Source organism: Lipotes vexillifer, unplaced genomic scaffold, assembly GCF_000442215.2.
Source record: "Lipotes vexillifer unplaced genomic scaffold, Lipotes_vexillifer_v1.1 scaffold257, whole genome shotgun sequence".
NCBI lineage: Eukaryota > Metazoa > Chordata > Mammalia > Artiodactyla > Lipotidae > Lipotes > Lipotes vexillifer.
In genome coordinates this window covers 377,795-391,468 of record NW_006778935.1, presented here as the reverse complement: position 1 = coordinate 391,468, position 13,674 = coordinate 377,795, and the positions used below count along the sequence as shown (strand labels likewise).

Here is a 13,674-nt window from a genome sequence, read left to right as displayed (position 1 = left end):
ATGTATATGTATAACTGATTCACTTTATTATAAAGCAGAAACTAACACACCATTGTAAAGCAATTATACTCCAATAAAGATGTTAAAAAAAAAAGAGAGCAATGAATAGAAAAGGAAAAGGTATAGTTTGTTGAGCTCCTACTTTGTGCCAAGCATGTTACATAGATCCAGAAGTGTGAAACTGTTCAGAATGGATGTGAATATATGTAGGTGTATGCTGAAGAAATGTCTGTGTTTATCATATGGCTTATTACTCGTGTCAATATTTATGTAAGTATCGATTCAAATCTCCAAAAATCATCTTGCAAGTGTTCTTTCCTAACAGTGTCATTGTAGTATTTCTATCAGAAGCATCAGAAATTTCTGTACTACGTTATCCTTGATGGGATTCTGCAGTTGACATCTTAACCTCAGATGTGACATTCAAAGACTGTTTATTCAGAATTATCAGTCATTTCTTTTATATGTGAAGCAACCGAGAGCAGACATTATGAGGGTTTATTTAAGGGACTTACCTGAAAGTAACAAAATAAGAATATGAGAACTTTTTCCACATTTCCGATCTTCTTTACAGCCTCTTGATTTCCAAAATGCGTTTGTATTTCATCTGCTTAACTAACCACCACATTCAGATCTGAACATTTATGTACTGAGCCAGCACATTAGGAAGTCTACAGAGTCCCTGTTGCCTAGAACACTGATATTTGTTGATTCTATAGGAAAAAGTTCAAAATGAAATTCTACACCACTGCACTCCAGCATTTTCTGGGGAAAAAAGAAGAAAGCGGTCGATATACATCATCAGATTTTTATGTGGCTAAAGAGAGATAATATGAATTATTTATTCATTCCGCAAATGTGTTTAGCGGGTTTTATTCTGTAAAAGGCAAAGTAGGTACAATATGTATCAGAAAGAGATTCTGACAACATAAAAAATTTTTAAAGGGTCATTCATAAATCCACTGCGCAGAGGGAACTCTGTTACTATATTGGTCCCTTTACTTCCAATCTCATTTCTTCTCTTTATTTTAATAAAATTGGATCTTACTATGCATACTCAGTTGGATTCATATTTCAGAGACTTAATTTTTTTTCACATAATGGAGAGTATTTTCTCCATGTCATGAATTATTCTTATTGGCTAGATGAGATTCCATTTTATATATGCTGTAATTTATCATGTTATTGAAACATTGAAGTCATTTCTATTTTTCTTTCTTGTAAACAATATTGCATCAAAAAACCCTTAATGTAAAGCTTTGGAAATATTCGTGATTGTTTCCTGAAGATGAATTCTTTGAAATGGATTTGTTGCATCAAAGTGTGTATACATATTTAAAGCTTTAGATACAGGTTGACAAATAACCCATCAGCAGTGTATGAGCTATAACTTTTGTTAGCATTTACTAGTTTAAAAAGTAAAAATGGTATACCATTCATGTATTCATTTAAGATATTTTTTTCTCAAAAGAATAGATATTTTCAACAATTATTTAGTACTTACTCTATGAATAGCCTGAGTAAGAGATATAAGGTTGAAAAAGTCATGTACACTTAACCTCAAAAATTTTCCAATCTTGTACTCATATACATTTTCGTAAGCAGGCATATATGTATACATAGATAAGTGTAACCTGTTCTATAAATGCCCCAAGGGCAGTAGCCAAATGGTATTTGGAGCATTGAACCAAGGAGTGATTAATCAGAGTAGGGAGGTTTCAGTAGCTGTCTGGCCCTTGAAAGATGAATAATACATCACAGCAGAGAGGTAGACTGGATTTCTCTCCAGATAGGGAAGCAGCCCAGGCCAAGGCCTTGATAAGGAAAGTGCTGGACTTACTGATTCATTCTGAAGAAGCTGAAATACAGTGTGTTTGGCATTAAAACTGAAAAGATCTGGTTCCTGTTTGAGGATGTGTCCCAAAACCTAGTGTTAGTCAGCAAGAACAGTGTGCTGTTCCTATTGAACAGTTTGGGCACCTTCAGGAAAATATTCTCATTGTCAGGGCACTAAGTAATTTGTTAAATTATGTCTTCTCGGCTTTTAGGTGGGTCAGTTTGTCTAAAATCATAATTTTAGATCCAGTTACAGAATTAAGACCTCTTAGGCCTGACCAAGCTAAGTAAGTCCCAGCTTTTATAATCCACCAGATACTTACCCTAGGAATTATTTCTTTAATCAGATTGTTAAAGGCAAACAATTTTTAAAATTATACTCTAGTGGCACACAGCATTATTTGTATAAAGAAGAATAGAAACAACCTAATCCATCGCTAGGGATTGGTTAAATACATTACAGCCATTTTATAGAATACTGCATTAATAGCCATTAAAAATAATAACATGGACATATATACACTACCAAACGTAAAATAGATAGCTAGTGGGAAGCAGCCGCAAAAAACAGGGAGATCAGCTCAGTGCTTTGTGACCACCTAGAGGGGTGGGATAAGGAGGGTGGGAGGGAGGGAGACGCAAGAGGGAAGAGATATGGGAACATATGTATATGTATAACTGATTCACTTTGTTATAAAGCAGAAACTAACACACCATTGTAAAGCAATTATACTCCAATAAAGATGTAAAAAAAAAAAACAGGTAAATTCTCAATGACAAATTAAACTTTGAATTTCTGTGCATTAAGAAAGTTAATGATAAATGTGTGATTTGCACTAAAAAATAGTAATAATAACTTGGCTCTCAGTATTTGAACATAGGAATATGACAGTGATATATTGCTGAGTGAAAAAATAAATTGCAAAACAATCTCATTATTATTTACAAAAAGCCCGATAACTCTCTGTTTATACATGTACATAAATGCATAAAAAAATTCTAGAAGGATACATACCCAACGTTAATAGTGTAACCACTATCTGAGAGTAGGGATGAAGGTTTAGTGGAGCTTCCTCATTGCATTGGACAGCGTCCAGGAACATCACAGAGAGTTCACTGTCCAGTATGGCAGGACTCCACTTATTACTTCTGGACTGTGGTAGTCAAAGTGGTATCTCTTCATTTCAAATCACGTATTTACAATTATGAGTCAGATTGAGCTGTTTTTTTTTTTTTTTTTTTTTTTTTGTCCCATATTCCTGTGCCTGCAGAAAACTCTAGTGCCTTTGGTTTTGTTTTGTTTTGTTTTAAATTGGGTTGTTCCTGTTTTTCTTAAGTAATTGTTTAAATCAAATTTTAATTTACTCATAAAATCTCTATTAATTTCTAAAGTGGTCTCATATACATTTTAATGTCTAGATAAAGTTCTATGAATGTAATGGTTGGAGATTCAAAGACTGTCTATTTTTCTTGTTCCAGAAGAATGCTATTTCATTGAGGCCACATAACAGATACGTAAGAACACTGACAGAGTCCCGTGGCTGTCTAACCTTGGATGACTTAGCATAACATTTTGTTTTAGTGTCCTCATTGCAACTCAGCAATAACAGTAGTACCCTCCTCATAAGTGAAGATCAATTGAGCTCTTGGAATAGTACCTGACCATAACAGCCCTCCATTAATTTTCTTTCATTTTATTTATTTCTAATGAGTTAAAGAAAACTCAATTGGTTCTATTTTCTTCTCCCTAACTTTACCCTTTAATTGGCTACAGTAATTTATTTTGTCATAAGTAATTCATCATCCTAAGAAAAACCTCTTAATCCTGGGCTTGCTAAGAAGCTTCAGAATTTTAATGTATTAGTAATGTTACTATGATTGTCTTTAAGCACCAGCAACTCTGTATTCTACATGATTTTTAAATGTATTTTAAATCTCAGTAATGTCGGGTGGGTGGTGTCATTTTATAGCAATAAGAAAAATGTTCTTAAATGGCTTTTCCAAGTTAAGGCAGTTCCTTAGGGAGGGCTTGGGCTTTTTCAGGAGCTTCTGGTCACTTATTTATTGGGCTTCTGTGCTATGAGTTCACCATATGATGATGAATCTCTACTGATGAGGCAACTAGGTACTTCTGCAATTGCTCAAAATACGTCTACTTTCTTGCATGCAGTACTCTTTAGATGCCTTGAACTCTGAGCTGACCCATTCCCTCCCGAACAGGAGATAGGTCCAGAACCAGTGTTTTCCAGCCTGACCCTCTTCCACTTCTGTGAGTTCCCTGTTTTCATTCCTCACCCCCTCGGGAGACAGAGGCAGGGAATTCCACCTTTCCTTCTCTTTACTATAACAACTCCCAAGATACACAAAAAGATAAGCAAACAAAGATGATTCTGGAAGATCCTGAACTCTTCATAGATCTTTCTGTTCCTGAGCTGCCTAGATGTAAAGTATCTCTAGGCTTAAGAACAGAGAAGAAGTCTCTCAGCTCTCAGAAACTAAACTTGAACGTGAAAAAAAAAAAAAAAAAAGTAACATTTAGAAGAAGAATGACTAGGCATGAATCAAGCCTGAGTTTAATTTTTTGTAATATTAGTTTTCTACTGAACACAGAGTAAAACAGTCGTCTTGTTCACTTCCACACACACACACACACACACACAGTAGAAGTACTAGGTTGGGTGCTAAGGTGCATTTTCCTTTGTCAAATCCAGTGAGACTCAGTGTGCTGGGTTGTCTTTGCTGCTTTTTCTGTAGTTGCAGGTACCACTGACAATGGCATTTACCTATCACAGCAACTTTGCCACTGTTAGCCCTGCTGTTGGTGACAGGAGACGGTTCCAAAGATGATGACAATTAAATGAGTGTCAGTATTTCTTTTTTCCCACTCACTGTTGCTTTGATGGTTTTTATCGTTTGTATTTCTTTTATCATTACTGAGTGGTAGTGAGGAGAACAAATAAGAGAGTCAAAGCTATGCTTCCAGAGATCATGGATCACCAGTGTAATAGTTGTGTCACTCCAAGCTGTGTTTCATGAGCCTCTTGTCCCTTGTCCCTTGAGCAATGCTTATCACTGCTTCCGCAGCTATAGATTATCTCTTCTACAATTAGGCTAATTTTATGTCAGCAAAGACGACGTGGTTCTTTGTTTATTCGCCCAATTCCCCTTTCTGCCCCCCTTATGATTAAAGATACAGCATAGGGTGGGGGTGTTTCTTGTTCACTTGCCCAGTATCTTCACAGGGTTGCTTTCCAACATCTTTGCGAAGATAACTGACCATTTCTTACATCAGATGGTTCCAGAGGAGGAGCAACCTTTATTAATATGCCATTTGCGGGGTATGACCTCAGAATTTCCCAATACAATTTAAAGATTTTCCATTTTGTCCTGTCCTTCGTGGATGCTAAAATGTCTCATTCTTTCTATCAAATATTTGTTGAAAAACCGATTCACATAGCAGTGATATCCATTTTTATGACCTCTTCTGAACTACAGAAAATATTAGAACACCAAGAAGAAAAGCTCTAGTGGGAAGGGGGCAGGATGGATTATGGTGAAATACATTGGAAGTTGCTAGGCTAAGTGAATTTATACATGTATTTATTGCATAGTTCCTTGAGATGCTCTGTGAATGTTTGAGAAGAGGGGAGACGTGAGGATTTCCCAATCTTATTCAACCACAAGATCTTCTGGCCTCTGGACCTTCTGTATCTTCTAGCATTCCTGGAAATGCAGTTTGGGAAATGATCAATCATTTGGTAGAAGCTAAAAGAGCTAATCCAAAATCATAGTTATAGAATTTGTTGATCTTTACTAGCATCACTTTGAAGCCAACAGGGAACGTGTATTTTTCTGCTGCCTTTACCTGTTGATGAGGTAGAAACAGTAGAGTGGGGAACAGAAGGGAACCTGGGCCAGCAGTGAGCACACGGAGGGAGGGGAGGGTGTCACAGGTGCCATGGTTGGTGCCCACTACTGAGGTACCCACGTGCCTTGAAAAACAGTGGTTAAACAAACAAGCAAACAAACAAAACCCAGAGTTCTCCTAAAAAGCCAATAAGTATCTGGAAGTCTGTACTAAGGAACCGCCATTTTCTTTGCAGTTCTTGGGGATACCTAAATTGATGCTTTCAACTCTGTATGGAAGTGAGAAAACACGGACAGGAAGGAGGGAGGAGAAAAACAGGAATATACATGGAAACCCTTCATCAGGAGACCAGCCTTTTGGAAATGGCACTAAACCCCCAAATAGTTGGTATTTTAAAAAAATATAAATAAGTAAGACTGGTAGACTTCAAACAACAGAAACTTTTATTCTCTCACAGTTCTGAAAACTAGAAGTTTGAAATCAAGCGGTCAGCAGGACCATGCTCCCTCTGGAGGCTTTTAGGAAAATCCTTCCTTTCCTATTCCCAGACCCTCCTGGTGGCTGCCCGCAGCCCTTAGTGTTCCTTGGCTTGTAGCTGTATCACTGCAATCTGCCTCCATCATCATCTGGCCTTTCTTCTCTTTGTCTCTGTGTGTCCTGTCCTCTTCTTATAAACATACTAGTCATGGGATTTAGGGCCAGCCTTAATCCAGAATGGTTTCATCTCAGACCTTAACTAATTACATGTGCAAAGGCCCTGTTTATGAATAAGGTCACCTTCTGAGGTTCTGGGCAGACATGAATTTTTGGAGGCGGTATTCAACTCGATGTGCCCTCTTGATTCTGCTTTATTTTCTCGGCACTCATTTTTTCCATTAATTATTCTTCAATAACTATTTTAAAGCTTATTAGGAAAAACGTTTGTTAGGAATGCCCATCAGGCATATAGGTTGTTATATTATATATCTGAACTACTAATTTCTGATTTTAAAATGATGAAGAAATCATTTTTTGCACTAACATATTCCTTGCAAAGTCATCTTTTATAGAAAAATTGAAAGTCCATCTAAATATCTAGCAGTGGGGAGTAGCTTTATACATAAACTCAATTGAACATTGTCTACTCACTAATTTTCAAAGCTGTACATATATAACCTAATACATCTAAAAAGTATATTATATATTTTCTTCCAGTTGTATTGAGATATAATTGACGTACAGTGCTATATAAGTTTAAGGCGTACAGCATAATGATTTGATTTATATACATCATGAAATGATTATCACAGTAAGTTTAGTGAACATCCATCATCTCATATAGATACAAAATTAAAGAAATAGGAAAAAAACGTTTTCCTTGTGTTGAGAACTCTTAGGGTTTATTCTCTTAACAGCTTTCATATTTAACATACAGCACTGTTAATTATGTTTATCATTGTTGTACATACGTCCCTGGTACTTATTTATCTTATAACTAGAAGTTTGTGCCTTTTGTATAGCCACTCTGACAGGTGTGAGGTGATATGTCACTGTGGCTTTGATTTGCATTTCCCTGATGAGTCATGATGTTGAGCATGTTTTCATGTGTCTGTTAGCCATTTGTATGTCTTCTTTGGAAAACTGTCTATTCAGATCCTTTGCCCTTTTTTTTAAAATCAGATTGTTTTTTTGATGTTGAGTTGTATGAGTTCTTTGTATATTTTAGATATTAATCCCTTTTCAGATTTATCATTTGCAAATATCTTCTCCCACTCAGTAGATAGTATTTTTGTTTTGTTGATGGTTTCTGTCACTGTGCAAAAGTCTTTAGTTTGATGTACTCCTATTTGTTTATTTTTGCTTTTGTTTCCCTTATGTGAGGAGTCATATCCAAAAAAATATTATTAAGACTGATGTCAAAGAGCTTACTGCCTATGTTTTCTTCTAGAAGTTTTTTGGTTTCAGGTCTTACATTTAAGTCTTTAATCCATTTTGAATTTATTTTTGTGCATAATGTGAGAAAGTAATCTAGTTTCATTCTTCTGCATGTAGCTGTCCATTTTTCCCAATACCATTTATTGAAGAGTCTGTCTTTTCCCCATTGTATATTCTTGCCTCTTTTGTCATAGATTAATTGCCCATATAAGTGTGGGCTCGTTTCTAGGCTCTCTATTCTGTTCCATTGATCTATGTATCTGTTTTGGTGCCAGTACCATACTATTTTGATTACTGGCACTTTTAGTATAGTTTGAAATCAGGGAGTGTGATACCTCCAGCTTTATTCTTCAAGATTGTTTTGACTATTCGGGGTCTTTTGTGTCTCCATATGAATTTTAGAATTATTTGTTCTAATTCTGTGAAGAATGTTATTGGTATTTGGTAAGAATCACATTGAATCTGTAGATTGCCTTGGGTAGTATGGTCAATTTTACCAATATTAATTCTTCCAATCAGGAACACAGTATATCTTTCCATCTGTTTGTGTCATCTTCAATTTCTTTCATCAGTGTCTTTACTTTTCCAAGTATAGGTCTTTTACCTCCTTATTTAGGTTTATTTCTAGGTATTTAATTCTTTTTGATGTGATTGTAAATAGATTGTTTTCCTGCTTTCTCTTTCTGATTGTTTGTTGTTAGTGTACAGAAAAGCAACAGATTTATGTATATTAACTTTGTATCCTGCAACGTTACTGAATTCATTAATGAGTTCTGGTGTTTTTTGGTGGCATCTTTAGAATTTTCTATGTATAGTATCATGTCATCTGTAAACAGTGACAATTTTACTTCTTCCTTTGCAATTTTGATTCCTTTTATTTCTTTTTCCTGTCTGATTGCTGTGGCTAGGACTTCCCATATTGTTTTGAATAAAAGTGGCAAGAGTGGGCATCCTTGTCTTGTTCCTGATCTGAGAGGAAATGTTTTCAGCTTTTCACTATTGAGTATGATGCTGGCTATGGGCTTGTCATATAAGGACTTTATTATGTTGAGGTATGTTCCCTCTATACCCAGTTTGTCAAAGGTTTATAATCATAAATGGATGTTGAATTTTGTGAAAAGTTTTTTCTGCATCTATTGAGATGATCATGTTACTTTATTTTTAATTTAATTTTATTTTTTATACAGCAGGTTCTTATTAGTTATCCATTTTATACATATTAGTGTATATATGTCAATCCCAATCTCCCAGTTCATCACACCACTATCCCCACCCCCTGCCACTTTCTCCCCTTGGTGTCCATACATTTGTTCTCTACACCTGCGTCTCAATTTCTGCCCTGCAAACTGGTTCGTCTGTACCATTTTTCTAGGTTTCACATATATGCGTTAATATATGATATATTGTTTTTCTCTTTCTGACTTACTTCACTCTGTATGACAGTCTCTAGATTCATCCACATCTCTACAAATGACCCAATTTCGCTCCTTTTTATGGCTGAGTAATATTCCATTGTATATATGTACCACATCTTCTTTATCCAGTCATCTGTCGATGGCCATTTAGGTTGCTTCCATGACCTGGCTATTGTAAATGGTACTGCAATGAACATTGGGGTACATGTCTTTTTGAATTATGGTTTTCTCTGGGTATATGCCCAGTAGTGGGATTGCTGGGTCATAAGGTAATTCTATTTTTAGTTTTTTAAGGAACCTCCATACTGTTCTCCATAGTGGCTGTATCAATTTACACTCCCACCAACAGTGAAAGAGGGTTCCCTTTCCTCCACACCCTCTCCAGCATTTGTTGTTTGTAGATTTTCTCATGATGCCCATTCTAACCAGTGTGAGGTGATACCTCATTGTAGTTTTGATTTGCATTTCTGTAATAATTAGTGATGTTGAGCAGCTTTTCATGTGCTTCTTGGCCATCTGTATGTCTTCTTTGGAGAAATGTCTATTTAGGTCTTCTGCCCATTTTTGGATTGGGTTGTTTATTATTTTAATATTGAGGTGCATGAACTGTTTATATATTTTGTAGATTAATCCTTTGTCCATTGATTCGTTTGCAAATATTTTCTCCCATTCTTAGGGTTGTCTTTTTGTCTTGTTTATGGTTTCCTTTGCTGTGCAAAAGCTTTTAAGTTTCATTAGGTCCCATTTGTTTATTTTTGTTTTTATTTCCAGTACTCTAGGAGGTGGATCAAAAAAGACCTTGCTGTGATTTCTGTCAAAGAGTGTTCTTCCTATGTTTTCCTCTAAGAGTTTTATAGTGTCGGGTCTTACATTTATGTCTCTAATGCATTTTGAGTTTATTTTTGTGTATGGTGTTAGGAAATGTTCTAATTTCATTCTTTTACATGTAGCTGTCCAGTTTTCCCAGTACCACTTATTGAAGAGACTGTCTTTTCTCCATTGTATATCCTTGCCTCCTTTGTCATAGATTAGTTGACAATAGGTGCATGGGTTTATCTCTGGGCTTTCTATCCTGTTCCAATTATCTATATTTCTGTTTTTGTGCCAGTACCATATTGTCTTGATTACTGTGGCTTTGTAGTATAGTCTGAAGTCAGGGAGTCTGATTCCTCCGGCTCCATTTTTTTCCCTCAAGACTTCTTTGGCTATTCAGAGTCTTTTGTGTCTCCATACAAATTTTAAGATTTTTTGTTCTAGCCTGTGAAAAATGCCATTGGTAGTTTGATAGGGATTGCATTGAACCTGTAGATTGCTTTGGGTAGTATAGTCATTTTCACAGTGTTGATTCTTCCAATCCAAGAACATGGTATATCTCTCCATCTATTTGTATCATCTTTAATTTCTTTCATCAGTGTTTTATAGTTTTCTGCATACAGGTCTTTGGTCTCCTTAGGTAGGTTTATTCCTAGGTATTTTATTCTTTTTGTTGCAGTAGTAAATGGGAGTGTTTCTTGAATTTCTCTTTCATATTTTTCATCATTAGTGTATAGGAATGCAAGAGATTTCTGTGCATTAATTTTGTATCCTGCAACTTTACCAAATTCATTGATTAGCTCTAGTAGTTTTCTGGTGGCATCTTTAGGATTCTCTATGTATAGTATCATGTCATTTGCAAACAGTGACAGTTTTACTTCTTTTCCAATTTGTATTCCTTTTATTTCTTTTTCTTCTCTGATTGCCATGGCTAGGACTTCCAAAACTTTGTTGAATAATAGTGGTGAGAGTGGACATCCGTGTCTTGTTCCTGATCTTAGAAGAAATGCTTTCAGTTTTTCACCATTGAGAATGATGTTTGCTGTGGGTTTGTTGTATATGACCTTTTTTATGTTGAGGTAGGTTCCCTCTATGCCCACTTTCTGGAGAGCTTTTATCATAAATAGGTGTTGAATTTTGTCTGGGATGGGCAGGAGAGGAGATGTTTACTTTCCATTTTATACATTTGAATGTTTATCATATGCATATATTATTTTCTATTATAAAAGAAAAAAGTTAAGAAAAATTTAAAAATCATATCAATGTAATTAGGAAGGTGATTCTGCTAGGGGTAAATTTAAAAACATACAACTTTTACGAGTTGTAAATTATGTACTGCTTTAAGGGTATGAGAATAATGATTCCTTCTATAATATTGATAAATTATACAAAATTGTATGAAATTCCATTTGAAAGTACTTGGAACTCTTCAACTGGTGTTATGTAAAAGACGTTTTTTTTTTTTTTTTTTTTTCGGCCACACCTGGAGGCTCATAGGATCTTAGCTCCCCGACCAGGGATTGAACCTGGGCCACCGCAGTGAAAGCACCAAGTCCTAACCACTGGACTGCCAGGGAATTCCCTAAAAGATGAAATCGTGAAATATTTCTCCAGTGTTTTCTCAGCTATAACTTGCACTCACTTTATCTACATGGTACCAAAATTGGCTTTAAATATGCATTTTCCTTCTGTATCTAAAAATAAGGCTAGTGCTGGTGGCGTCTACTGTGCTCCAGGTACTTTTTCATTGAATGCTCATAGTGTCTCTGCAGGGTGGATGGTATTAGTTCTAATTTTCCTATGAAGAAACTGAGGCTGGGAATATTGATCAACTTGTTCAAAGTCACACAAGTAGAGAGACCCCAAGGCAATTCACTTAGCTTGACCTGCCTCCCCATCCTTTTCATTTTGGAAAAAAAATAAAGGGAAACTAAGGGAAAATCATCTGGCCTTTTGTTCTTACCTTTACTTATTTCATGTTTTCAGCAACAAGTTGTGCTTTTCTAACCTTGTCTTATGTCCTAGGAGAAGGTACTTAACAGAAGGCATCACAGGGGTCAGAGATTAGAAACAGTTTGTTAGCTGAATTTTCATAGATGTTTTCAGTAAAACAGAGAATTCACAGCTCAGTGATATTTTTTCCCCCCAGATATTGTGGATGCTTTATCAGATCCAAAGAAATTTCTTTCCATTACGGAAAAGAGAGCAGACCAAATGAGAGCTATGGGCATTGAAACTGTAAGTAGCAATGGTCAATTAAAGACAGCCGAGTTGGGGAAGTTTGGTTGTCTAACAGTGATTACAAGAGCAAGACAAAGTAATAAATTAATAGAACAAGTTCAAAAGTAGTTTTTGAAACTGAACTTATCAATTCAACAAAAGAGTTTCAAAGGTCTATGAGAATGTAGCATATTTAATAAAATGTGACCCACTTCCTCACTGTGGCTTCACTCACATCCGGGGATTCTGGCCCCATTAGAAATGAAATGGAAAAGATTCATGATGCTTTTAGGAACATTTAGAATATAGGATGCTTTTGTGAGACACTGAAATACCAGCTAACCTTATTCAGTGTATTAATGAAATTGGTGTTTACTATTGTTTATTTTTTACTAGTCTTGCATCCAACCTTCAATTTCAGTGCACAGTTGTGGTGTTTGCTTCTTTGTTTTTAAAACTCCCCTTACTCCTCAGTTTAGAATGGAAACGGAAATCTCTCCAGTAGCTGGAAAAAAAGAAGGTATACCCTGCTTGTAAAGGAGCTACATCTGCTTTCCTAGGCTTCATCATTTGTCTCAAGCCTGAGGAAACCATGTGTTTACTCCTGCCAAGCAAAGATCTATTTAAGGAGTAGAGGCTAGGATGCAGAAGGGGAAAAGTTGATGGTACAGACTGGATTCAGTAAAAGGAAGAATGTGCAAGACATTTGAACTTCAGGTGGCATTCATTTGGGTCAGTATAAACATTTCTGTTCCAGAGTGACATCGCCGACGTGCCCAGTGACACGTCAAAGAATGACAAGAAAGGGAAAGCCAACACAGCGAAAGCAAGTGTGACCCCTCAGAGCAGCTCAGAGCTCAGGCCCACCACCACGGCTGCCCTGGGAGCTGGCCTGGAGGCCAAGAAAGGTAAAGAAGAGTTGTCTGGGCTCCTTGTCTCTTCTGGCAATTTTAGAATCTTTGATGCAGATATTTAGAATTGTTAATTTTGCCAATTTTCATGGTTCCATAAATCTCAAGAGCAGCAGGTTTTCTTGTGGGTTGAACAAGCAGCTTAATTTCCCTGAGTGGTTAACAGGAAGTCAGTCTGCTAGGTCCCCTGCACTGTAGTCATACTGCGTACAATATTTGTAGATCTAGAAATGTTTACATTTGGTGTCCTTTATGGAAAAAACATTCACAGAGTGAACTTAGCGAACTCATCCCCTCTCTCCTCCAGATACTACCATAGGCATGGGCAATGAGCTTATGAACCAACAGAATCCTGATTGTTCTGACATTCCTGGATTCCTTTATTGATAATTTCCCCCCATCTGTAGATATTTAGCATCCGTGACTGTTTATTTGTAAAATTATTGACGGGCATCTGAAGGCCAGTTCTGTGTGATTACCTATGAATGAAACAAAAGATCATTAGAGGGCTTCCCTGGTGGCGCAGTGGTTGAGAGTCCGCCTGCCGATGCAGGAGATGCGGGTTCGTGCCCCGGTCCGGGAAGATCCCACATGCCGTGGAGCGGCTGGGCCCGTGAGCCATGGCCGCTGAGCCTGCACGTCCGGAGCCTGTGCTCCGCAACGGGAGAGGCCACAACAGTGAGAGGCCCGCGTACCG

The 13,674-nt window shown here is 36.7% G+C and overlaps 1 protein-coding gene across 3 annotated transcripts in view; it reads left to right on the top strand.

The window, feature by feature from the left end:
• Positions 1–13,674, top strand: part of PLCB4 (phospholipase C beta 4) — a 159,033-nt gene that overhangs the window by 110,731 nt on the left and 34,628 nt on the right. For all 3 annotated transcript variants that reach the window (XM_007452038.1, XM_007452036.1, XM_007452037.1), the window contains 2 exons: positions 11,996–12,084; positions 12,824–12,974. In XM_007452038.1, coding sequence (XP_007452100.1) covers positions 11,996–12,084; positions 12,824–12,974 — 240 coding nt within the window. The remainder of the gene's footprint in view (positions 1–11,995; positions 12,085–12,823; positions 12,975–13,674) is intronic.